This window comes from Thalassophryne amazonica, chromosome 7 (assembly GCF_902500255.1).
Source record: "Thalassophryne amazonica chromosome 7, fThaAma1.1, whole genome shotgun sequence".
Classification (NCBI taxonomy): Eukaryota; Metazoa; Chordata; class Actinopteri; order Batrachoidiformes; family Batrachoididae; genus Thalassophryne; species Thalassophryne amazonica.
In genome coordinates this window covers 79765850-79792539 of record NC_047109.1, presented here as the reverse complement: position 1 = coordinate 79792539, position 26690 = coordinate 79765850, and the positions used below count along the sequence as shown (strand labels likewise).

The following is a 26690-nucleotide window of genomic DNA, read 5'->3' as shown; positions in this document are numbered from 1 at the left end:
TAAAAAAATTGATTGAATTGATTGAATTTAGCATTACTGATAATTCCCCGAAGGGGAGTGAAGTTGACTGCAGGAGTCCACTGATTTTGGTTGAAGGTATCTCTGCCTGTGCCCCTGTGCATGTCAGCTTAGCCTTTCATCAACTTCTGTTGGGTTTTTCTTCCTGTGGGGAATTATGTTTACGGATATTTTAGGTACCACTGCTTGACAAGCAACAAGGAAAATGTTGTGCATTCGGCCAGATAGTAATTCTTTTGGCTTCTCCCTTTTTCAGTTGGGTTTGTCACAGCAGTAGTGTCGTATTAGCCAGATTAAATGGTAAATTTCTATAGGGCTTTACAGTGAAGCCTCACAAGTCACACACAGTTACACACTTATGTCAGAGTGCTGCTATGCAAGGTACAAGGGGCAGTTGAGAAGTTTTGAGCCTGACCCAGAAAAAGTAGGGCGTGGTTTTCCGTCTTTTGCATTCTGAGAGACCATTTCTCGAGGATGTGATGTTTTGCTCTCTTGGTGCAATGTTGAGAAATGTTGGTTTCTCCGAATGCTAATGATGGAGAACCACACTCTACTTTTTCTGGGTCAGGCTCAAAACTTCTCAACCGCCCCTCTGACCTAGCTGCACACGAGGAACAACTTGGGGATTGAGGGCATTGCTCAAGGGCACCTTAGGGAGTTGTCTGTCTTGACAGGAAATCGAACAGAGGCACCTGTTATTTTGGCTAGTTTCAGCACAAGGTAGTAGCGGACCTTGCTTTTTTCCCTGTATATGGCACCCCTTGGGAACATTTTGCGGTGTTTCGGGGTTGCTTTTCATTGTTATGCTGATGATACTCAGTTGTATATGTCGATAGCTGCTGGAAATCCTGTCCACATAAAATCTTTACAGGACTGTCTTGCAGCAGTGAGAAGTTGGATGTCTAGCAACTTTCTACTTTTGAACTCTGATAAGACTGAAATGATGGTTCTTGGCCCAGCAAGACATCGGCACCAATTTGATCAGATGGCGCTTAGCCTAGGTTCATGTGTTATACATCATACTGACAAAGTGAGGAACCTTGGGGTAATCTTTGATCCTACGTTGTCCTTTGACCTCCACATTAGGGACATTACGAGGACTGCTTTCTTTCATCTGAGAAATATAGCAAAGATTCGCCCCATCCTGTCTATGGCTGATGCTGAGACTCTGATTCACACATTTGTCTCTTCTAGATTGGATTATTGTAATGCTTTATTTTCTGGTCTGCCACAGTCTAGCATTCGAGGACTTCAGTTGGTGCAGAATGCTGCTGCCAGAATTTTGACACAAAGTAGAAGGTTTGACCACATTACTCCCATTCTGGCATCCCTTCATTGGCTACCGGTTTCTGCCAGATTGGATTTTAAAGTTTTATTGTTGGTTTATAAAATTGTTCATGGACTGGCACCTTCCTACTTGGCGGACTTGGTTAAGCCCTACGTACCTGCGAGGCCTTTGCGTTCACAGGGCGCAGGGCTTCTGTGTGTTCCGAGGATGAACAAAAAGTCTGTGGGGTATAGAGCCTTCTCCTACCATGGTCCGGCTCTTTGGAATGATCTACCTGCTGTTATTCGGCAGTCTGACACGGTGGAGATTTTTAAATCAAGACTGAAGACCCACTTTTTTAGACTATCTTATCATTCATTTTTTAATCTGTTTGTGCTTGCTTTGTAATTTCTTTTTATTCTACTGTGTTTTATCTTTTAACTGTGCTTTTCTTGCTTTTAATTTTGAATTTAGATTAATTTGTGTTGTTGTGAATTATGTGAAGCGCCTTGGTGCGACTTTGTCGTGATTTGGCGCTATATAAATTAATAAATTAAATTAAATTAAAAAGAGGTTGATATTAATCCCAATGTGGAATTCTTGAAGCATTATTGGCTAGTAGCAGCAGTAGATAGACGGGATGGTTGGTGCACTTGGTTCCAGTGCACAAGGTTCCTGCTTCAAACCCCACCCCTGCCACATTTCTCCATGTAATGTAGAGTGGCATCCGGCCTTAAACTTGTGCCAAATCAACTTGGAGATCTACATTGGATCTGCTGTGGTGACCCTGAGTTAAAACAACGGAGCAACCAAAGGGATTTACGTTTAGCAGAAGTACGTAGATAGCTAGTTGTCATGATCTACACAGTACTATGTTTTGCAGGATAGTTTGTGGTGGTGGCCATCATAGCTACAGTACATCATCTTATAAAATTAAGTACTACAGAAAACAACTGTTCTAGTAAGACAGTATTGGACAGTACAAATACTCGTACACATCATTGGTATAGCAATCTGTTTTCTGGCTAATAGTTTTGATACCCTGATTTACATGTCGCTATCTCTGAAATTAGCTTGTTATGGTAATTTGTAAGAAACTAATCAATTTTGGAAACGTGTTCACTGGGTAATGTCACTTAAAAATTTTATTCCATACTTTAAGCTTGCAATTGTAAAGTTAGATATTTGTGTATGATCAGCACCACACAACACAAAGCTTCCAGACCCTCTTATTTTAGTAGACCAAAAAAAAAAAAAAAAAAAATGAAATTAATAGTAGAGAAGCTTGAATCTTCGACTGGACTGGGTTGCTTGACGTGAGGACGTTTCGCTTCAAATCAGATACAGATATCAGAAACAGATAGACAGGAGACGGAGACAAGAAGAAGAGGAGTGTCTCTCCCTTATTTAGCAGGAGTAGGGGAAAAATTACAGAGGATCTTCAGACAGCACAAAATCCCAGTTTACTTTAAACCAGTCAACACCTTGAGACAGAAATTAGTTCACCCTAAGGACAGGATCCCTAGTTACAAACAGAGCAATGTAGTGTATCATATCAGATGTCAGGAAAACTGTAATGAACACTACATAGGTGAGACGAAGCAACTTTTACACAAGAGGCTATACCAGCACCGCAGAGAGGTCACCAGTGGACCTCAGTCTGCAGTTCATCTCCACCTGAAAGACACTAACCACACATTTGAGGACAAGGAATTTAATATCTTAGCCAGAGAGAAGAAATGGTTTGAGAGGTGTCAAGGAAGCATTCTTTGTAAAACAGTTGAAACCCAGCCTTAACCGCGGAGCGGGTCTCAGACACGCTTTGTCCCTTGTTTACAATGTGGTACTCAGGTCAAAGCAGTTTCAGTCTTTTGTTCATGGTAATGAGTCATTCACGTCATCAGGAGAATCGTCAAGGGAGCCATCAGGGGAGGCTTCCGTCCTGTCATTAGGAGAGTGCTAACTAGACCACAATAGGTGCTAATTAGAGCTATTGTTTAGTCACTAGCCTATAGCAGTCAGCCTCTCGGTAGGTGGGGTCTGGTTAGGTTAAAAACTCCAGCTTTTGTTGGCTTCTGCTTTATTCTTCTCTACAAGAGTCAAGACAGAAGTCAGACTACCAGAGCAAGAATTTTAGCTGAGGAAGCTTCTGTGATTTGAAGCGAAACATCCTCACGTCAAGCAACCCAGTCCAGTTGAAAATTCAAGCTTCTCTACTATGGAAACCACCTGGACAACTGAGAGCCTACACAGAAAAATGAAATTAATGTTGTCCATAATTAATGTGACTGCATCATTAAATACTGGAAGCACACAAGGAATGTGGTTTAAAATGTGAAGAAAATACAACAGTTTTAGGGTTGTAACTTTCCTGCCATTAATAATTTGGTATACAAATAACTGAAATTTCTAAAATAACTTCTTTTGTGTCTTTTCTGCCAATTCTTTCTCATAAAAGAGTGATTCGGGGCTCATAGTATGATCTTACAAACACTTTTAGGAATTTAATTATTTAAAAAATGAATAGAATACAATTAGTTAAAAGGTCTTTCGAGATCATTGTGTAATAATTCCCCATAAATAACAAACAAATCATTAATAAATCAGTGAGATTCACTACTGCAGTGTTTGGAAATAAAATTTAGAAAGTCTAGAGTCACTGTTGGACTCCTGTTGCAAGGTTTGTGTGATGGTGTCTCTGTTGCAGTATCTCAGTCCTTTTTGCATGCTTCCCGTTCTTGTTCTCCTCCTGCTTGTCCCTCAGACGTCCCTCACAGTGGTTGGCTCCTGGTGTCACAGCACTAACCCGAATGGTGAGCAGCAGCTCCACCCTGATGATGAGTGCCCCAGAGCCCCAGGACAAACCAGAGCCAGAGTCAGACAGAGAGGCAGAAACACTGGATTTGAACACCAAACCCAAACCACTCAGGTATAACAAGCACCATGTGATCCATTTAGACGACGCTGGGCAATAAGTCATAAAACCAATCCCCCATTCTTAAGCCTGTCAGAGGATGTGCAACACTACTGAGAAAACTTCAGTCTAACTCGGGAGAATTTAAATTAAATTAAACTGAAGAAAACCACATCAGGGCACAATAATGAAAGATAAACATTCAATTTAACGTCACAAGTCAATTAATTAATGGGGTCATATTATACATGTGAAAGGTGTAGTCATTTTTGATTTGCCACCAAAATGACAAAATTTTCTTTGTGTTGAAATCTAATTATAAAGTACATTTATCCTGTGGCACATCACAGAATTACAGCTACCATAATTATATTGCTAGAATAGTGGCATCACGGTGGCTTAGTGGTTAGCTTGCCTTGCTTGCCTCTACTGGTGGTTGGCTGTCACTGCGGTATTGTATCACTTCCTGTTCCGGAGCACAGCGGTGTTTTTCTGTATCTGTTAGCTGTTTAATCTGCGCAGTTAGATTGATCTAGTTATCTAGATTACGATTTGTTTCCCAGTGTAATCTTTACGTGCCTTAACTAAAGCACTCCTTCTGCTGAATCACCTCTAAATTATTTACACATTATTCACTTTGCGTGTTTTTAGGAATCCGCTAGCTTAGCGTAGCTACTAGCTCTTAGCCGATTTAGCATGGCGGCTTCTCCTGTCTCTCCCGCACTTTTCTGCTCTGGGTGTGAAATGTTTAGTTATTCCTCAGCCTCCTTTAGCAGTAATGGTACTTGTAATAAGTATAGCTTATTCGTAGCTTTGGAGGCCAGGCTGGGCGAATTGGAGACTCGGCTCCGCACCGTGGAAAATTCTACAGCTAGCCAGGCCCCTGTAGTCGGTGCGGACCAAGGTAGCTTAGCCGCCGTTAGTTCCCCCCTGGCAGATCCCGAGCAGCCGGGAAAGCAGGCCGACTGGGTGACTGTGAGGAGGAAGCGTAGCCCTAAACAGAAGCCCCGTGTACACCGCCAACCCGTTCACATTTCTAACCATTTTTTCCCCACTCGACGACACACCCGCCGAGGATCAAACTCTGGTTATTGGCGACTCTGTTTTGAGAAATGTGAAGTTAGCGACACCAGCAACCATAGTCAATTGTCTTCCGGGGGCCAGAGCAGGCGACATTGAAGGAAATTTGAAACTGCTGGCTAAGGCTAAGTGTAAATTTGGTAAGATTGAAATTCACGTCGGCAGTAATGACACCCGGTTACGCCAATCGGAGGTCACTAAAATTAACATTAAATCGGTGTGTAACTTTGCAAAAACAATGTCGGACTCTGTAGTTTTCTCTGGGCCCCTCCCCAATCAGACCGGGAGTGACATGTTTAGCCGCATGTTCTCCTTGAATTGCTGGCTGTCTGAGTGGTGTCCAAAAAATGAGGTGGGCTTCATAGATAATTGGCAAAGCTTCTGGGGAAAACCTGGTCTTGTTAGGAGAGACGGCATCCATCCCACTTTGGATGGAGCAGCTCGCATTTCTAGAAATCTGGCTAATTTTCTTAAATCCTCCAAACCGTGACTATCCAGGGTTGGGACCAGGAAGCAGAGTTGTAGTCTTACACACCTCTCTGCAGCTTCTCTCCCCCTGCCATCCCCTCATTACCCCATCCCCGTAGAGACGGTGCCTGCTCCCAGACTACCAATAACCAGCAAAAATCTATTTAAGCATAAAAATTAAAAAAGAAAAAATAATATAGCACCTTCAACTGCACCACAGACTAAAACAGTTAAATGTGGTCTATTAAACATTAGGTCTCTCTCTTCTAAGTCCCTGTTGGTAAATGATATAATAATTGATCAACATATTGATTTATTCTGCCTAACAGAAACCTGGTTACAGCAGGATGAATATGTTAGTTTAAATGAGTCAACACCCCCGAGTCACACTAACTGTCAGAACGCTCGTAGCACGGGCCGGGGCGGTGGATTAGCAGCAATCTTCCATTCCAGCTTATTAATTAATCAAAAACCCAGACAGAGCTTTAATTCATTTGAAAGCTTGTCTCTTAGTCTTGTCCATCCAAATTGAAAGTCCCAAAAACCAGTTTTATTTGTTATTATCTATCGTCCACCTGGTCGTTACTGTGAGTTTCTCTGTGAATTTTCAGACCTTTTGTCTGACTTAGTGCTTAGCTCAGATAAGATAATTATAGTGGGCGATTTTAACATCCACACAGATGCTGAGAATGACAGCCTCAACACTGCATTTAATCTATTATTAGACTCTATTGGCTTTGCTCAAAAAGTAAATGAGTCCACCCACCACTTTAATCATATCTTAGATCTTGTTCTGACTTATGGTATGGAAATAGAAGACTTAACAGTATTCCCTGAAAACTCCCTTCTGTCTGATCATTTTTTAATAACATTTACATTTACTCTGATGGACTACCCAGCAGTAGGGAATAAGTTTCATTACACTAGAAGTCTTTCAGAAAGCGCTGTAACTAGGTTTAAGGATATGATTCCTTCTTTATGTTCTCTAATGCCATATAACAACACAGTGCAGAGTAGCTACCTAAACTCTGTAAGGGAGTTAGAGTATCTTGTCAATAGTTTTACATCCTCATTGAAGACAACTTTGGATGCTGTAGCTCCTCTGAAAAAGAGAGCTTTAAATCAGAAGTGTCTGACTCCATGGTATAACTCTCAAACTCGTAGCTTAAAGCAGATAACCCGTAAGTTGGAGAGGAAATGGCGTCTCACTAATTTAGAAGATCTTCACTTAGCCTGGAAAAAGAGTCTGTTGCTCTATAAAAAAGCCCTCCGTAAAGCTAGGACATCTTTCTACTCATCACTAATTGAAGAAAATAAGAACAACCCCAGGTTTCTTTTCAGCACTGTAGCCAGGCTGACAAAGAGTCAGAGCTCTATTGAGCTGAGTATTCCATTAACTTTAACTAGTAATGACTTCATGACTTTCTTTGCTAACAAAATTTTAACTATTAGAGAAAAAATTACTCATAACCATCCCAAAGACGTATCGTTATCTTTGGCTGCTTTCAGTGATGCCGGTATTTGGTTAGACTCTTTCTCTCCGATTGTTCTGTCTGAGTTATTTTCATTAGTTACTTCATCCAAACCATCAACATGTTTATTAGACCCCATTCCTACCAGGCTGCTCAAGGAAGCCCTACCATTATTTAATGCTTCGATCTTAAATATGATCAATCTATCTTTGTTAGTTGGCTATGTACCACAGGCTTTTAAGGTGGCAGTAATTAAACCATTACTTAAAAAGCCATCACTTGACCCAGCTATCTTAGCTAATTATAGGCCAATCTCCAACCTTCCTTTTCTCTCAAAAATTCTTGAAAGGGTAGTTGTAAAACAGCTAACTGATCATCTGCAGAGGAATGGTCTATTTGAAGAGTTTCAGTCAGGTTTTAGAATTCATCATAGTACAGAAACAGCATTAGTGAAGGTTACAAATGATCTTCTTATGGCCTCGGACAGTGGACTCATCTCTGTGCTTGTTCTGTTAGACCTCAGTGCTGCTTTTGATACTGTTGACCATAAAATTTTATTACAGAGATTAGAGCATGCCATAGGTATTAAAGGCACTGCGCTGCGGTGGTTTGAATCATATTTCAATCAATCAATCAATCAACTTTTTTCTTGTATAGCGCCAAATCACAACAAACAGTTGCCCCAAGGCGCTATATTTGTCTAATAGATTACAATTTGTTCATGTAAATGGGGAATCTTCTTCACAGACTAAAGTTAATTATGGAGTTCCACAAGGTTCTGTGCTAGGACCAATTTTATTCACTTTATATATGCTTCCCTTAGGCAGTATTATTAGACGGTATTGCTTAAATTTTCATTGTTACGCAGATGATACCCAGCTTTATCTATCCATGAAGCCAGAGGACACACACCAATTAGCTAAACTGCAGGATTGTTTTACAGACATAAAGACATGGATGACCTCTAATTTCCTGCTTTTAAACTCAGATAAAACTGAAGTTATTGCACTTGGCCCCACAAATCTTAGAAACATGGTGTCTAACCAGATCCTTACTCTGGATGGCATTACCCTGACCTCTAGTAATACTGTGAGAAATCTTGGAGTCATTTTTGATCAGGATATGTCATTCAAAGCGCATATTAAACAAATATGTAGGACTGCTTTTTTGCATTTACGCAATATCTCTAAAATCAGAAAGGTCTTGTCTCAGAGTGATGCTGAAAAACTAATTCATGCATTTATTTCCTCTAGGCTGGACTATTGTAATTCATTATTATCAGGTTGTCCTAAAAGTTCCCTAAAAAGCCTTCAGTTAATTCAAAATGCTGCAGCTAGAGTGCTGACGGGGACTAGAAGGAGAGAGCATATCTCACCCATATTGGCCTCTCTTCATTGGCTTCCTGTTAATTCTAGAATAGAATTTAAAATTCTTCTTCTTACTTATAAGGTTTTGAATAATCAGGTCCCATCTTATCTTAGGGACCTCGTAGTACCATATCACCCCAATAGAGCGCTTCGCTCTCAGACTGCAGGCTTACTTGTAGTTCCTAGGGTTTGTAAGAGTAGAATGGGAGGCAGAGCCTTCAGCTTTCAGGCTCCTCTCCTGTGGAACCAGCTCCCAATTCAGATCAGGGAGACAGACACCCTCTCTACTTTTAAGATTAGGCTTAAAACTTTCCTTTTTGCTAAAGCTTATAGTTAGGGCTGGATCAGGTGACCCTGAACCATCCCTTAGTTATGCTGCTATAGACGTAGACTGCTGGGGGGTTCCCATGATGCACTGTTTCTTTCTCTTTTTGCTCTGTATGCACCACTCTGCATTTAATCATTAGTGATCGATCTCTGCTCCCCTCCACAGCATGTCTTTTTCCTGGTTCTCTCCCTCAGCCCCAACCAGTCCCAGCAGAAGACTGCCCCTCCCTGAGCCTGGTTCTGCTGGAGGTTTCTTCCTGTTAAAAGGGAGTTTTTCCTTCCCACTGTAGCCAAGTGTTGCTCACAGGGGGTCGTTTTGACCGTTGGGGTTTTACATCATTATTGTATGGCCTTGCCTTACAATATAAAGCGCCTTGGGGCAACTGTTTGTTGTGATTTGGCGCTATATAAAAAAAAATTGATTGATTGATTGATTGATTAGCACTGTTGTCTCACAGCAAGGTCATGGGTTCAATTCCCACCTGTGGCCTTTCTGTGTGAAGTTTGCATGTTCTCTCTGTGTTTGCGTGGGTTTCCTCTGGGTGCTCCGGTTTCCTCCCACATTTAAAGAATGCAGGTTAGGTGAATTGGAAACTTTATAATTGTCCAGATCTCCCTTGCAAAAAGAGGTCTCGATCTCCATGGGACTAACCTGGTTAAATAAATAGTGCTACATCGTGAGATTTTGCAGATTTGAAGGAAGTAGCATGTGTGCGTGCACAGTTTGAAGTTCACAGGGCTGTGTGAGTGTTGTTTTACCCATCCAGCAGATATCAGATAAAACCTTCGTGTGAAATATGTCCACATTTTGTCCTTGTTTCTTCCCAACCAGATCTCTGGTGTTTACTCACTGTATATGTTGCTGTGTTTGAGTGTTTTGCCACATTGAGTCACTAATCTACAGTGTCTCTTCAGCTCCATTCTGCTGACACTAGCATGTGCAGCATATCAGTGGAATTCCAACTTTTGGAGGACATATTTTCTCAACACACTATCACAAAACACCCCCTCCACAGAAAGTGTGTCATGGTGTTGAGTCATTTCATTTTAACCCATGTGGGTCTAAATTCTAAATTGTTTCCAGATTAGGGAAATTTTGATTGTATTGGCAATATAAGATTGTGAATCCTTTATTATTGGAATACTAAGGAATAGGGGTGTAACAATACATCTTGAATCATAATAATCATATTGTGGAGCCTGTATGAATCATGTTGGCTTTTTTTTAATGAGTATAGGGAACCTATGAAAAGTCAACTACTGTATGGGAGAAAAAAACAACCTCTTGCAGAAGAATGAATGATTTATAAAATATACTAATAAGATTGCAATTTATACTTTAGAATAATTTGTATGTTTAAAGTTAAAACATTCTTTACAGTTTACTTTCTACATAATTAGTGTGAACATTGTTGAGATTATGTATCCTGACGTGTATTGAATCATGATGGGTGTATCGTGGTGTGGATCCTACTGTGGAGTTAGTGTACTGTTCCACATCTGACAGCGATGGTGAAGCCCATCCTTTTCTGAGTTAAATACATTTTTATGAAAAGGTACTAGATCTTTAAGCTAATTTAAGTCACCAGATGTCCTAAAAACAGAAAATACACAAAGTTTGTCACCAAAACTAACTAACCTACAGACCCTATCTACAGGTGAAGCATATGTGGGTGTGTCACACATGGCACACTGGCTCAGTGCACGTGTCTCACGATGTACACAGTTGTCCAGATATGTCAGTCTGTGACATACAGTACTGTGCAAATGTTTTAGGCATATTTAATGTACAACAAAAGCATTAAAACTTATGAAGACCTGATAAATATTCTGAAATAAATTAAATCTGTGATGAATTTCAACTTTCATGAAAATCATTTTGAAAATTGGGTTCTATTTAAACATGATTTTTTTTTTTTGTATATAAGTCACAGGACCTCAACAACTCTTTTAAGGAAACAAAACTCCACAACTTTAAAGTATGACTAACCATGTTTTACAATCATTTAATATTGCATGATCATTTGCAGGCAGCACAGTGGCCTAATGGTTAGCACTGATGTCTCACAGCAATAAGGTCATGGGATTGATTCCCACCTGTGGCCTTTCTGTGTGGAGTTGTAGGTTCTCCTCATGTTTGTGTGGGTTCCCTCCGGGTGCTCTGGCTTCCTCCCATGTCCCAACATATGCAGGTTAGGTGAATTGGAATAAATTCACCATAGGTGTGCATGCGTATGTGAATGTGTTTGTTTGTCTAGATGTGGCACTGCGACAGACTGGCGTCCTGTAAAAGGTGTACCCTGCCTTACACCCTGTTACTGCTGGGATAGGCTCCCACCCCCATGACCCTTAATTGAAGTTAAGCGGGTATAGAAAATGGATGGATGACCATTTGCAACTGTGTTTGTGTGATATTCTACTGGCCAGTACACTTACAAAGAAATTATTATTATTATTATTATAGAATAAAAAATATAGCTCACATATTCACTTTTGTTGGAACTGACTTTGTGTTGACATACCGATAAAAAAGGGGTGGGGTGGAGGAAGGGCATTAAACTCTAACTCTGGGCCGCCTAAAACTTTTGCACAACACTGTATGTCACAGACATCTTAAACAAGGTGTTTCATACCTGCATTTTTTGCTTATAGTGGGAATTTCCATAAGCATAAACAGGACTGTGAGACTTTGAGGATATTTAACAAGAAACATATTTAAATGTAAAATATTAAGTGGAATTTGAACAATATTAAATATCGAAGTATCCAGACTTAAAGTTTCCCTGATGAACCTGTTTGAGTGCTGTAATTAATTTACAGCATCGGTTCTTTTCTTTCCTTTTTTTTTGGACTGAAATTTGATTGCTGTCTGGAAGAAAGCCATCTCTTTCTACTATATTTTGCCATTTGGGGAAACTGTGATCCTGCTGACGGTGTGTAATAATTTAATGTAAAATTTGAATGGATTACAGTTACTAAATCGACAGTCTGCCCTGGTGCAGCTCTGACTCACACAAGGGGCGCGTGAGTCATATTGTGGGGGTGGCGAGTTTGTGCAAACGCTGTTGTCTTTGAAGGTCTGTGTTTTCTGTCCCCAGGTCAGTACGAATGCTGTGCGACTACTCTGGAACAGGCTCGGCACTCAGTTTCTGCAAGGGGGAGGAGCTTGTGGTATTAAGTGGCGTTGACCAAGACTGGATTCGCTGTCGTCAGGGAAACAGAGAGGGGCTGGTACCTATTGAATACACATCCCTCATCATTTGACTTCAGCACTGTAACTGCTGCAATCAATCAGTGAAATACAAAATGAAATGATTATTTTAGTCAACTATTGAGAGGTTGTGGTTGGGCGCCACTACTCTAAAAGGGATATTTCACACTGGCTCGGTTGGAGTTTGATTTGAGTGCATCGCACCATCTGTTGTGTTTTACTTGAATCAGGAGCAGACTGCAACTCTCTCTCCTTTATGAACATATGGGAGGTTGTTTGGTTTATTGGTTTTTTTTTTTACGTCCATTTTGGCAGCATTAAAGTAATGGATTTTAGCAGCAGGAAGACAACAGATGGTGTAAAATAATGACTCAAGTCAAATTTAGACCATTTCACAGCAGAAGACATCATCTCTGGTGCTGGAGTGAAGTATCCTTTAAACGTTTTTCTTTCTCATCTCGCCGTTCCATGTCAGCCATGGATGTGAAAATGATCCCTGCAGAGTTTTGTGGAATCAGCAGGAATGATTCTGCTTTAGCAGATTCAGGTCCTTTCAGAACAGCAGCTGCCTGCTCTGATGGGGCGACAGCCTGCTGGTGTTCATGTTAACCGATCCAGCTGTTCATCACAGAGAGTCGTGGGTGACGGGCGATCGAGTGGAGGAAGCGTGTTAAGGTGCCTTGACACTTGCATGAATTTGATTCCCAGACTGGCACGCAGTCTAGTGTGCCAGTGAGTAAACTTGTAAACTGTGCGTGAGCTGTGAGCCAGTATGCAAAGAAAATGATCAAAACCTCCGGCACGCATTAATTTTGTGAACTAGTTGTGAACGTTGCGCAACCTATTCAAAACCACTGCGTGTCACTGCATGTCAATGCATCTCATTGCCGCAGCGCATTTGAACGATTATGGAAAGATGTTACATCTATAATAAACATAACTTTACACATACATTATCAAAGTCATAAGAAGGAATGAAAATGTTCTACCAGTCCATTACGATATACGACACGCACGCCTGTGATTCTGGGAGCGATGACAGATGATTTCATCAATCAAGTTCTGAGAGCAAATGCGTCATCTGCTATGAAGTGATTATTTTATATAACGCGGCGTTAAACGGGACAAGGAGGGTTGGAATGGCACGATGAATTGTGCAGCAGTGCGGGGATCAAATTTGTGGAAGTGTCATGGTGGCTGTAGAGTAGTGGGCCGTAGCTCCTGCATACTGACAGTGGTGGGCACAGCTAACCCTTTGAGTGAGTGAGTGGTTGCAAAGAAAACCTGCACCCTCTTAGGCCCTTTCTGGAATCAGTTTGAGACCACGACACTAAACTGATTAAACATTTAGCTGAAGCTACTGTTAATTTTTATTATAAGAATTTAGCTTTGGTTTGGTTTGTTGGCTCTGAAACCCCAAAAAATGGACCCTGAGAGCTCCATCTAATATATAAAGCTGACCGTGTGTGCGTGTATGTTCACTATGTACAGCCACAGTAATTAAGCAATCCACACCAAACTTGCTATGGTGACTGGGGGCACCAAGGGGGAGGTCACTGGGGCCCTTGGGCTGAAAGTGTAGGTTCATGAATATACACACACACACAGTCAGCCTTATATATTAGATCACAACCCACTCACTGGAGCCCTTATTTTCACAGTTCACGTGGTACTCAGGTCAGGTAGCAAGCATCACACTATACTTACTACATAGTAGTGGCTGGCTGGGGTGCACTTTAATTACAATCCGAACAGGCCAGCGCGTACCATGTGCCAATTAAAGCATGTTTTTTTTCAGTTAAAATGTACCTGCTGTGTACGGCATGCCAGACCATTGCCGTGATAAGATATGCTGTCACCATTTATCATCATTCACTTGAGTCTTATAAATGTCACAAATTGCCCTATGAAACTTAATGGTGACAACATACACACAATGCAATGCAACTTACTACACCATAACTAAAGTGACATGAAATATACAATAACATGGCTAAAATGAATCTCTCTATTACCTGTGCGTGGAACGGGTAACTCGGCTAGTTTTGAATGTGTTGGAGGATAAACATGGAGGTTCCCATAAAGGTTCAGCATCCCGAGACCAGATGATCATCAAGATACACTTAATTAAATGAATAAATTAAATTATAGCTTCCATTCAATATGCAGTTTATTCACAGTAAGGAAACTATTACACAAATAAGAAATTGATTCATTCATTGTCTATACCCGCTTATTCCAGTTAAGGATGACGGGGGAGCTGGAGCCTATCACAAGGCCACATATAGACAGACAAACACATCCATGGTCAATTTAAAGTTTCCAATCCACCTAACCTGCATGTCTTTGGAAGTGGGAAGAAGCCAGAGCTCTGGGAGGGAACCCACGCAAACATGGGGAGAACATGCAAACTCCACACGGAAAGGACAGGGCAGGAAGCGATCCCACGACCTTCATGCTGCGAGGCACCAGAACCACTAAATTACTGTACCGGAAATAAGAAATATTAAGAAATAAAATGCATGTGGAAAATAATTTTAAGAACATAATTAATGCATTTACTCTATTGTGACCTGCTCCTCATCTCCTTGAAGTGATGTTTGTTGCCTCCACGTGATGTGTCTCTTAGGGTATAAACTCCAACATATATGATTTTAGGGTTAAACTTGTTAGCCAACAAAGGTAGTTGAACTAATTTTACTGAAAGCTAACTGGTCCACTTGTGGTTTTCAAAATTAAATGAAAAGCTAATCCACTAACGAAAATGTTAGTGTTACTAATTAGCTGAAAGCTGATTGGTTGATCTGTGCCCACCACTGCAGACTGAGTAGTGCTGAACTGTATCTGTGTACATCTGTGTTCTATTGACCTTTCACCCTTAAAGACCGCTCACCTTTATCGTCAGGTTCGTGTGTGTTTGACATGTTTCTGCTACTATATTTGACTGTATAAATATACATAATATATATATATATTGAGATTGCTATAAGAAATATGAATAAATAGATGCAGATAGTGAAAACACACTGCAGCCACTTTGAGGAAAACGGATGATTAGAAATGAACAAATATATGATCCAGTGTCTTCGCTCCCGTGTGCACTGTGCATTTCCATCATCTTGACATCTAACCCCCCCCCCCCCCAAAAGACTACATTTAAACCTCATACTTGTAAACGCTGTATGCTTTGGAAATGTGCCATGAATGCCTGAAAATGCCACCATTTCCTCCCTTTCACTTTCTACGTTAATGACATGAATTCAAAATGAGACGGCAGCACGCTGTAATTAACGTTTTTGTTAAATTTGTGCACGGCAGAAGGGAGTCTGAGGATAAGCCTCACAAAGGTGCATTGGATTTTCTTCAACACCATCTGATGTGTGAATGCAGAGAGAGAATTCCACATGTATGTAAACTCATAAAGCTCCTGCAAAGTCTGTGGGTTTGGTGGCTAGTCTTCACCTCGTACCTCAGCTTTTGTATTTATCATATTCATTGTTATTAACAATAGTGGTGTAGTAAATGTGGTAGTTGTGGAAGTACTAATATTACTCCTATACAATATGTTGCTTTCATGTTTTTATTTTTTTTGCTATTTTTTAGATTCCGTGCTGATGACTATGCATTTCAGTAAATCTACATCTTTTTTTATCATTTCAAGCAAGTTAAAACTGTAGCCTATTAAAACAGATGATCCAGAAAAGCACTTTAACTGAGGCAAGGTTTTCCAGTGGCACACTACTTGGTATGTCACAGTCACCCCACTAAGCATACTGTTTAATTTTGTGCCAAATTATATAAAACAATCTGCATTACATCACCACAAGCTGAAAGACATATTCATAGTTCTGTTAGCTTTATGAAATAAATCTATTGAATTGGCAACATATCACTGAGGTGGGTGGGGAAGGTCAAATCAATAATTTTTGCTGATTTTGAGATGATTTTCAGTTGGCACAAAGAGAACCTTTTGGTTTAGGAGTAATTTAAGCTCAAAAGCTGATCTCAGTTATTTCCAAGTCTTCATTTCTGATGATTAAAAAAGTTCCATAAGAGCCATTTGAAACATGTACTATGCTCTGAAAAATCCTGTGCACCCTTGAATGTTCACATTTGGATTTTTTATGACATCAAATTTACAATAAATAAATAAAATTCTAATAAAAAAAATTCAAGCTTCTTTATATTAAAGTGTCTAAAATGGCACCCCTTAAATTCACAGTGAAAGCTAATCTCAACATGACAAATGAAATACAAATATAAAAGGCAAAACAATGGTGCACATACTGTAAGTATGGACACCTGATCTATAATTACTTCAGACTTGCTGTGGGTGTCTTGGTGGCTTCCCTCACTAACCTTTCTTACATGGTCCCTCTGTTTTTGAGAATTGCCTACTGCAGACAGATTTACCACAAAGTACTACCCTGTAATTGTTTTTAAGTGATTGGTGGAAATTAAGTCCCAGACATGCTCAGTGACTTGGAAATGTTCATGTATCCATCTCCTGACATGTCTGAAGAAAACTGGCTGTCAAAGTGATTTAGTTAGTTTATCAACTCAATCAATCAACTTTTTTCTTATATAGCGCCAAATCACAACAAACAGCTGCCCCAAGGCGCTCCACACTGTAAGGCAAGGCCACACAACAATTATGGAAAAACCCCAACGGTCAAAACGACCCCCTATGAGCAAGCACCTGGCAACAGTGGGAAGGAAAAACTCCCTTTTAACAGGAAGAAACCTCCAGCAGAACCAGGCTCAGGGAGGGGCAGTCTTCTGCTGAGACTGGTTGGGGCTGAGGGAAAAAAAACAGGAAAAGACATGCCGTGAAGGGGGCAGAGATCGATCACTAATGATTAAATGCAGAGTGATGCATACGGAGCAAAAAGAGAAAGAAACAGTGCATCATGGGAACCCCCCCACAATCTACGTCTAAAGCAGCATAACCAAGGGATGGTCCAGGGTCACCCGATCCAGCCCTAACTATAAGCCTTAGCGAAAAGGAAAGTTTGAAGCCTAATCTTAAAAGTAGAGAGGGTATCTGTCTCCCTGATCTGAATTGGGAGCTGGTTCCACAGGAGAGGAGCCTGAAAGCTGAAGGCTCTGCCTCCCATTCTACTCTTACAAACCCTAGGAACTACAAGTAAGCCCGCAGTCTGAGAACGAAGCGCTCTAATGGGGTAATATGGTACTACGAGGTCCCTAAGATAAGATGGGACCTGATTATTCAAAACCTTATAAGTAAGAAGAAGAATTTTAAATTCTATTCTAGAATTAACAGGAAGCCAATGAAGAGAGGCCAACACGGGTGAGATATGCTCTCTCCTGCTAGTCCCCGTCAGTACTCTAGCTGCAGCATTCTGAACCAACTGAAGGCTTTTTAGGGAACTTTTAGGACACCTGATAATAATCAATTACAATAGTCCAGCCTAGAGGAAATAAATGCATGAATTAGTTTTTCAGCATCACTCTGAGACAAGACCTTTCTGATTTTAGAGATATTGCGTAAATGCAAAAAGGCAGTCCTACATATTTGTTTAATATGCGCTTTGAATGACATATCCTGATCAAAATGACTCCAAGATTTCTCACAGTATTACTAGAGATCAGGGAAATGCCATCCAGAGTAACGATCTGGTTAGACACCATGCTTCTAAGATTTGTGGGGCCAAGTACAATAACTTCAGTTTTATCTGAGTTAAAAGCAGGAAATTAGAGGTCATCCATGTCTTTATGTCTGTAAGACAATCCTGCAGTTTAGCTAATTGGTGTGTATCCTCTGGCTTCATGGATAGATAAAGCTGGGTATCATCTGCGTAACAATGAAAATTTAAGCAATACCGTCTAATAATACTGCCTAAGGGAAGCATGTATAAAGTGAATAAAACTGGTCCTAGCACAGAACCTTGTGGAACTCCATAATTAACTTTAGTCTGTGAAGAAGATTCCCCATTTACATGAACAAACTGTAATCTATTAGACAAATATGATTCAAACCACCGCAGCGCAGTGCCTTTAATACCTATGACATTTTATCATTTTACTTCACTGATATCATGTTGTAGAGATCAGTTTCACTGAGTTTAAAGAGCATTATATTAGAAATCTTAAATTAAAGAAGCCTGAATTATTATTTTAATATTTTATTCAAATGTGTAAACATTCAAGGGTACACAGATGTTTTCACAGCACTGTATGCTGCAAATAATTTGACACCAAAATCAAGATTATGCAAGATGTGTGTGTTTGAGATATGGTAAAATATCCATGGAAGCATGCATGGACCAACAGGCAATCAGTGCACGATGTGTAAATGTATATATATATATTTTGATTCAGATTTTTGATGATCCTTCAGTTGATGTGTGGGTCATGCAATGTAAAGGAGCCTGACTTTGATTGGTCAGGACAAGGACACGAATGGACCTCCGTGTAGTTTGGCAGGAATGTTTCAATCTCAGTGCTGAAACAGAATAATCAGGGGAAGCTCAGCTCCAAAAAGATGCCTAAGATTATATCAAAGCCACGCAGTAGCAGATTACTGCCACTAAGGCAACAGTCCAGGGGAAAAAAAAACAAACAAACTCTAGAGTAGCACTAAGTTATTACAGCGCTCAGAACTTGTACCAAATGAGCACAATAAAATTCCATTCTCATCGCCATTGAACAATACTTAGGTATTCACAGTCTGTGTGCAGCCAGATAAACATAAAAGATTAAGATGTCAGTTGGTGAATTCAGATGTGTTAATAATTGTGTTAATTTATTGGATGTATTATTTATCAGTCTTGAGATTTCTAAAAGGAATAGTTATCTGACCCAACTAGTGTCTCTATCTATCAGAGTTCTTTATGTATGCGTGTGTGCGTGCGTGTGAGCCTGCATGCGGCGGTGAAGGCAGAGTGCGAGGGCGTCGTCCTGCACTTTCACGCGTATGTTTGCATAGCAAAGAGTTGTGTATTGACTCCTTTTGATGTCATGTAGCCTCTAGACACCCCCCCCCCCCCCCCCACGTCCAACTACTGCATATAGCTGATTGTCCTTGTAGCGTCCGTCACTGTCGACCTCCTGCATGTGCTTGTTTGTAAATACACAGAATAAAAGAAGAAGTATAAATCAAGCCTGCTGCACTGTGAGTCATGTTGTTCTGCATAAACCACCTCAGTATAAGGGGACACTCATGCCTTCATACAAAATAAAGTGAAAGGGGGTATTGTTCTCCATTTGTTGCATTATGAAATCTGGTCTGACGGGAGGCGATGTTACCGTAAAACCCGGCTATGGTCTCCTGCTGAATACATGAAATTTGTCATTATGTCAGATGCAAAGCTGCAGGATGTGTGAGGACAGTTTTAAGGGTGGAAAGAGGAGAACAAATCCGCAGCCCTCCCCCATCTTGTAGGTATGCTCCTTTGATTGCGTTCTCCATTGTGGGTCATTACGGAGGACAAGGCGTGAAATATACAATCGCAAACCACTAGATAGCACTGTTAGCTCGAGCTGATTTACATCACTGCAATAGTCCGCAACAGCACAGAGAGCTGCAGAAGGCTTTGGAACTGAAACGCAGAGGGTTTGCGGTGTTTAATATGAGTAGCAGACATAAAACGGTTTTATTATTATGGATATAGAGGCAACAAAAACAAAAAAAAACCTTGAATTGACATTCTATGGCATTGAGTTGTGTTTTTTCCAGATGCACATTATCAGAGGCAACAGGCAAAGGTTAAATGTCATGCAACCTAGATAAATAATTCAATGTGTACCTTTGCTATAAAGCTAATTGTCCACTGGCAATAATGTAGTTGTTTTTTTGTTTTTGTTTTAAATGAAAAAGTATGTAAACAGTCAAAGAAATTGCACTTTCTTGGCTTATTTGGAGCCACACTACGAGAAGAGAGCAGAAATTAATACTGGAAAAACAAATGATCACAGATCGCCTGACCAATAAAAAGAAACATGCACACCTCTAAATAAAAACTGTATTCTACCAAAAAAACAAAAAACAAAACATATACAATCATTGTCAACTTAAGCAGAAATGTTGATATATTCATCAGCTGTATCGTTTGTTAAAAACATCATAGCAAAATGAAGCTCTGAATTATTAAATTTTAGGAATAATACCAATAGTACTGTCATGTTTAATACTAATTTTACACACTACTGTTGATATAAGGGAAACAAGTTTGCTCTCTATATACATTCACATGGAACTAATTGCTATGGTTACTCCCACTAAGTGGATTAACTCAGTGCTCATAAGGATGAGAATAATCTACTATGCATCTGTACAGAAAGGAAACAAACCTCCGAATCTCCAAATATTCACAACTTTAAAAAATAACAAAGGGTGTTTTTTTATATTTATATATATATAGTCCTTACAGGAGATATTGCTTTTAAAGACTGCATGAGTTTGCTTAGGTATACATACACAGCACAACATGGCACTTCTACAGAGCATTTGGGGTAAATTCAGTTTGTCATTCGCATTGCTTTCTTTCGTTTTTTTGTTTGCTGCCGGGACATTCTGATTGTCTGGGCTCTGGAGGAAAAGAGTGAAACATTCTCAAAGGCAGCCTGAAGTAAACAAAAACACTTTACCCTCCCTCCCTCCACCAGGAAGCAATACTGAAAATAATCAATATACATTGCTATCATAAGTAATACATTTTATCTGTTACTGAAGCAGAGAGTGCTCAAGCTATTTTTTTGTCCCCTCCCCCCCAAAATAACTTCTTTCTTAAAAGCTAATTAGAAATTCTCTTGCAGCGTTGCCAAAATTCTTACAGTTGGCCGACCCCCTGCTTTGACTATTCACTGGGACATAGCAGAAGCCGTCTCGGGAAGAAGAAGAAAACCCTAACACCATCTCGGCAGTTTGGAACTGCTCATGTCTTCTTACATCTTTTTCAGAAGGTGCAATGTGACTTTGAGGACTTGACTAGGAATCAAGCATTCGGTTTGATCTACAGTTGTATGTAAAAGTTTGGGCACCCCTGATAAGTGTCATGATTTTCCTTTATAAATCATTGGTTGTCTGGATCAGAAATTTCAGTTAAATATATCATATAGCAGACGAACACACTGATATTTGAGAAGTGAAATGAAGTTTCTAGTATTTACAGAAAGTGCAATAATTATTTAAACAAAATTGGGTAGGTGCATAAATTTGGGCACCCTTGTCATTTTATTGATTTGATTACATTTAACACTAATTACTGGAACACAAAATTGTTTGGTAAGCTCATTGACCCTTGACCTCCTTACACAGGTGAATCCAATCATGAGAAAGGGTATTTAAGGTGGCCATTTGCAAATGTTTTCCCTCTTTGCATCTCTTCTAATGCGTGGCAACTTGGGAGCCTCTAAACAACTCTCAAATGACCTGAAAACAATGATTGTTCAACATCATGGTTTAGGGGAAGGATACAAAAAGCTATCTCAGAGATTTCAGCTGTCAGTTTCCACTGTGAGGAACATAGTGAGGAAATGGAAGACGGCAGACACAGTACTAGTTAAGGCCCGAAGTGGCAGGCCAAGAAAAATCTCAGATAAGATGAAGCGAAGGAGGGTGAGAACAATCATAGTCAACCCACATACCTGCTCCAAAATCCTACAACATGATCTTGCTGCAGATAGTGTCTCTATGCATTGTTCAACTATACCACACACTTTGCACAAGGAGATGCTGGATGAGAAAGTAATGCAGAGAAAGCGTTCTCTGTATACACGCCACAGAGTCATTTGAGGTATGCTAAAGCACATTTGGACAAACCAGCTTCATTTTGGAATAAGGTGCTGTGGACTGATGAAACTAAAACAGTTATTTGGACATAACAAGGGGCGGTATGCATGGCTGAAAAAGAACACAGCATTCCAAGAAAAACACTTACTACCTACAGTAAAATATGGAGGTGGTTCCATCATGCTGTGGCTGTGTGGCCAGTGCAGGTACTGGGAATCTTGTTAAAGTTGAGGGTCACATGGATTCCAGTCAATATCAGCATATTCTTGAGAACAATGTTCAAGCATCAATGACAAAGATGAAGTTGCACAGGGGCTGGATCTTTCAACAAGACACGACCCTAAACACTGCTCAAAATCTACTAAGGCATTCATGCAGAGGAACAAGTACAACATTCTGAAATGGTCATCTCAGTCCCCAGATCTGAATATTATTGAAAAAAAGAACAACAAACCTGAGATGTTTTGTAAAGACGAATGGTCCAAAATACCTTCAACCAGAATCGAGACTCTCATTGGAAGCTATAGGAAACCTTTAGAGGCTGTTATTTCTGTAAAAGGAGGATCTACTAAATATTGATGGATTTTTTTTTTCTGTTGGGGTGCCCAAATTTATTCACCTGCCTAATTTTGTTTAAAGAATTATGGTACACTTTCTGTAAATCCTATAAATTTCATTTCACTCATCAAAAATCACTGTTTGCCTGCTATATGATATATTTAACTGAAATTGCTGATCCAAACAACCAAAATTTTTAAAGAAAAATCACGGAAATCATTAGGGGTGCCCAAACATTTACATCCCCACTATACTTCAACCTTGGCTGCATATTTTTATAATTTATTTTTTTGTTCTCCAATGCAGCTTAAGAACTCCTCGCCTCTTGGACACTCCAGAGCCGAAAGGCTGAGTACCATGCATGTCCACGTTCAACGTCCCGTCTTAATCGGTTTCCTTAAGGTGCGAAGTACAAGCGAAGTCTGTGTGTTTATAGTGTGTCCACTCAGAGTTCAGGCTTTAGCGTGCTTGGTAAGTCCAGCACTAGTGCAAATTCTTTTCAGCTGCTCAGTTTCTTTCATCCGCAACAGTCCGTCTCTGCGTCCCGTTCGTCCCTCGCTGTTTGGACAAAGGATGCCTTGCCATGGTTTCATCCTTGGTATGATGCCCTTCAGAGCAATAGGTTGAACACACTCATGTGACAGTGTGTGTGATGTCTTTCTTACATTTTTAGTCTCTCCAGCTCCTTTCTTGCAATCTAATAGCAGTATTATGACATCATTTCCTGTCCGCCTGGCCAGTGGTGGGCCTGGTCCCTTTCTGAGATTTGTCCCACCTGCACAAACAAAACATTGTCAAGAAAGCAGTGCATACCTCTGAGTGTCTGTCTTAACATTGCTGCTATCTTACCTCTCTGTGTTAGCTTATGAATGCTGAAGGGTCAAAAGTAAATCATTCAGACGTTTCCTCCTCTGTTCTCTGCTGCAAACCTCCTCTTCACCCCGTTTTTCTTCCTCCCTCACCTTCTCTGGTCTGTTCTGGGTTTTGGTGGGCTGTGGTGAACAAGTATGCACAACTAACTGCAGAAGCACTTTTTTATTATCCTTGTGGAAATTCGATATTTGGTACAGAGGATGTTTTCCATGAGTAATGCTGCTGTGGTACCTCCGCCAAGGACATGATGCGTTTGTGTGTCTGTCTGTCAGCAGGAAAAATATTTTTTGAGCCAATCTCAACATAAATTGTTCCCTTGATCAACAACCCATTAAATTTTGGTATTGACTGGATCCAAATGTGGATTTCAGATCATCTTCATACAACATGAGAATTTTTTTAACAATTCAAAGTGATTACTGGGAATTTTTTTGAAAAATGAATAAGTACATCAGAAGGAATAACCCATTAAATTTTGGCATTGGTCTGGATGTGGATTTTTCAGCAGGTTTTGACTTTCTTTAACATAAAAAGAGCTACTTTGCAGGACAAGCAACAGTGGTCTTGGCAGCCACCAGACCTCAACTCTGAAAATGAAAGGAACTGATGAAGCTCATTCCAAGCTATATGTATCTTCAAGGCCAGACATCTGTTGAGAGCAGAGGTGCCCTTTTTTTTTTTCCGTTGAAGGCCCATAAATTAATGTGAGTGGAGGACCACGGGCGAAAAGTGAATGTTGACACTGTGTGAATTACATGCATGCAATTGCATTCCAGTTACAGTGGGGTAAAAAAAGTATTTAGTCAGTCCCTGATTGCGCAGGTTCTCCTACTTAGAAAGATGAGAGGTCTGTAATTTTCAACATAGGTACACTTCAACTGTGAGAGACAAAATGAGAAAAGAAATCCAGGAAATCACATTGAAGGATTTTTAAATTATTTATAGATTATTGTGGAAAATAAGTATATGGTCAATAACAAAAGTTCAACTCAATACTTTGTAATATAATTTTTGTTGGCAATGGCAGAGGTCAAATGTTTCCTTTAAGTCTTCACCAGGTTTGCACACACTGTAGCTGGTATTTTGGTCCATTCCTCCATGCAGATCTAGAGCAGTGATGTTTTGGGGCTGTCGCTGGGCAACACGAACTTTCAACTCCCTCCACAAATGTTCTATGGGGTTGAGGTCTGGAGACTGGCTTGGCCACTCCAGGACCTTGAAATGCTTTTTATGGATCCACTCCTTCGTTGCCCGAGTGGTGTGTTTGGGATCATTGTCATGCTGGAAGACCCAGCCACGTTGCATCTTCAATGCTCTAACTGATGGAAGGAGGTTTTGTCTTAAAATCTCATGATACATGGCCACGTTCATTCTTCCCTTAACACGGATCAGTTGTCCTGTCCCCTTTGCAGAAAAACAGCCCCAAAGCGTGATGTTTCCACCCCCATGCTTCACAGTAGATATGGTGTTCTTGGAATGCAACTCAGCATTCTTCTTCCTCCAAACACAATGAGTTGAGTTTTTACCAAAATGTTCTATTTTGGTTTCATCTGACCACATGATATTCTCCCAATCCTCTTCTGGATCATCCATATGCTCTCTGGCAAACTTCAGACGGGCCTGGACACGTACTGGCTTAAGCAGGGGGACACGCCTGGCACTGCAGGATTTGAGTCCCTCTCTGCATAGTGTGTAGCCATTGTTACTTTGGTCCCAGCTCTCTGCAGGTCATTCATCAGGTCCCTCCGTGTAATTCTGGGATTTTTGTTCACTGTTCTCATGATCATTTTGACCCCACAAGATGATATCATGTGTGAAGCCCCAGATCGAGGGAGATTATCAATGGTCTTGTATGTCTTCCATTTTCTTACAATTGCTCCCACAGTTGATTTATTCACACCAACCTGCTTGACTATTGTAGATTCACTCTTCCCAGCCTGGTGCACATCTACAATTTTCTTCCTGGTGTCCTTCGACAGCTCTTTGGTCTTGGCCATGGTTGAGTTTGGAGTCTGACTGTTTGGGGCTGTGGATAGGTGTCTTTTATACAGATAAGGAGTTCCAACAGATGCCCTTAATACAGGTAACAGGTGGAGGACAGAAGAGCTTCTTAAAGACAAAGTTACAGGTCTGTAGAGCCAGAAATCTTGCTTGTTTGTGGGTGACCAAATACTTATTTTCCACCATGGTTTACAATTAAATTCTTTAAAAATCCTACAATGTGATTTTCTGGATTTTTTTTTTTCTAATTTTGTCTCTCATAGTTGTAGTGTACCTATACTGAAAATTACAGACCTCTCTCATCTTTCTAAGTAAGAGAACTTGCACAATCAGGGGCTGACTAAATATTTTTTACCCCACTGTAACTGTATTAGATTTTACAGAAAATCATCATTCTAAATCTAAAACTTTGTAAATAAATAATAAACTCACCTCTTTTTATTCTGCTGGACAGTAATTTTTGTAGAGAATTTGCTAATTGTCACTGCAGGTCAAAGCAGCCGTGGTTAAGAGAAATGGCATTGACTAAAAATATTAAGAAATAAATAAATCATTTTGTAGTGTTGAGTGGATTTGACAATGTCAAACAATTAGAAAACCAGTTCATTTCTCCGAACCGGTATTTTTGTGGTCTGCGCAGGAGTGTTTCGGCAGCAGAAACACTCCCTCGCAGGCCACATCCACTGCGTTCCTTTGCCAGATATCTCCCTTGCTTTCTTTTTCTTTTGAGGATAAATTCAGGCAAAATCCTTTCTGCTGGCATGTGTGGAGGTACGGCTGTGTTGAGTTAACTGTTGTTAAACAGTCGGAAAATAACAGTTTACTTCTCCGTCTTCTAACTGTCCAGCAGGTGGCAGACATATCTATGAGATATTACTTTTTTGTTTTGTTTTGATTGATCTGGTGCATCAAACTTCACTATATGCCAAAGCGTTCATCCTCATTATATGCCATTTTAATTTAGTGAGTTACACAACAATAGCATTTATTGTTTTTGTGTTATTTTACCAACCTGGAAGTGATGGGCTCATTCATCTATTCACTCACATCATCAAAACCTGCATTTTTGGTCATTTTGTGAAAACTATGGGTCTCTGAGTAATTTAAAATTCAACCTGCTCTCTAATCTGACACTGTGTTTCATTGAGGCCTGTAGAAACTTGTATGATGCAAATAACGTGACACCAAAATTAGGACCATACCAATGAAAGTTGTCTATGATCATATGCTACAATATCTGCAGAAGCACATTAGAATGAACAGATGAGATACAGAATGCTACAGCGGGTGTAATTTTTCCCAGATTAATTAATCAAATTGGCTCAGTTGGGTCACGCCCTCCCAGTGCAAACTTTGACGATTGTTCATCCTTGGCAGAGG

At 40.2% G+C, this 26690-nt stretch overlaps 2 protein-coding genes across 4 annotated transcripts in view; one reads left to right on the top strand and one right to left on the bottom strand.

The window, feature by feature from the left end:
- Positions 1 to 12559, top strand: part of LOC117514328 — a 38102-nt gene extending 25543 nt beyond the window's left edge. The window contains 2 exon segments of the mRNA XM_034174729.1: positions 4050 to 4214; positions 12012 to 12559. Of these exon segments, the coding sequence (XP_034030620.1) occupies positions 4050 to 4214; positions 12012 to 12177 (331 nt within the window). The 3' untranslated portion in view covers positions 12178 to 12559.
- Positions 12560 to 22719: 10160 nt separating this feature from the next.
- LOC117514327 (histone-lysine N-methyltransferase ASH1L-like) overlaps positions 22720 to 26690 on the bottom strand; it is a 51834-nt gene continuing 47863 nt past the window's right edge. The window contains exons 13-14 of one of the 3 annotated variants that reach the window (XM_034174728.1): positions 23286 to 23428; positions 22720 to 23211 (exon numbers count right to left, since the gene is read on the bottom strand). In XM_034174728.1, the coding sequence (XP_034030619.1) occupies positions 23300 to 23428 (129 nt within the window). In that variant the 3' untranslated portion in view covers positions 22720 to 23211; positions 23286 to 23299. Of the gene's footprint in view, positions 23214 to 23285; positions 23429 to 26690 lie in introns of those variants that run through there. The other 2 variants (XM_034174727.1, XR_004561859.1) reach the window with 2 other exon arrangements.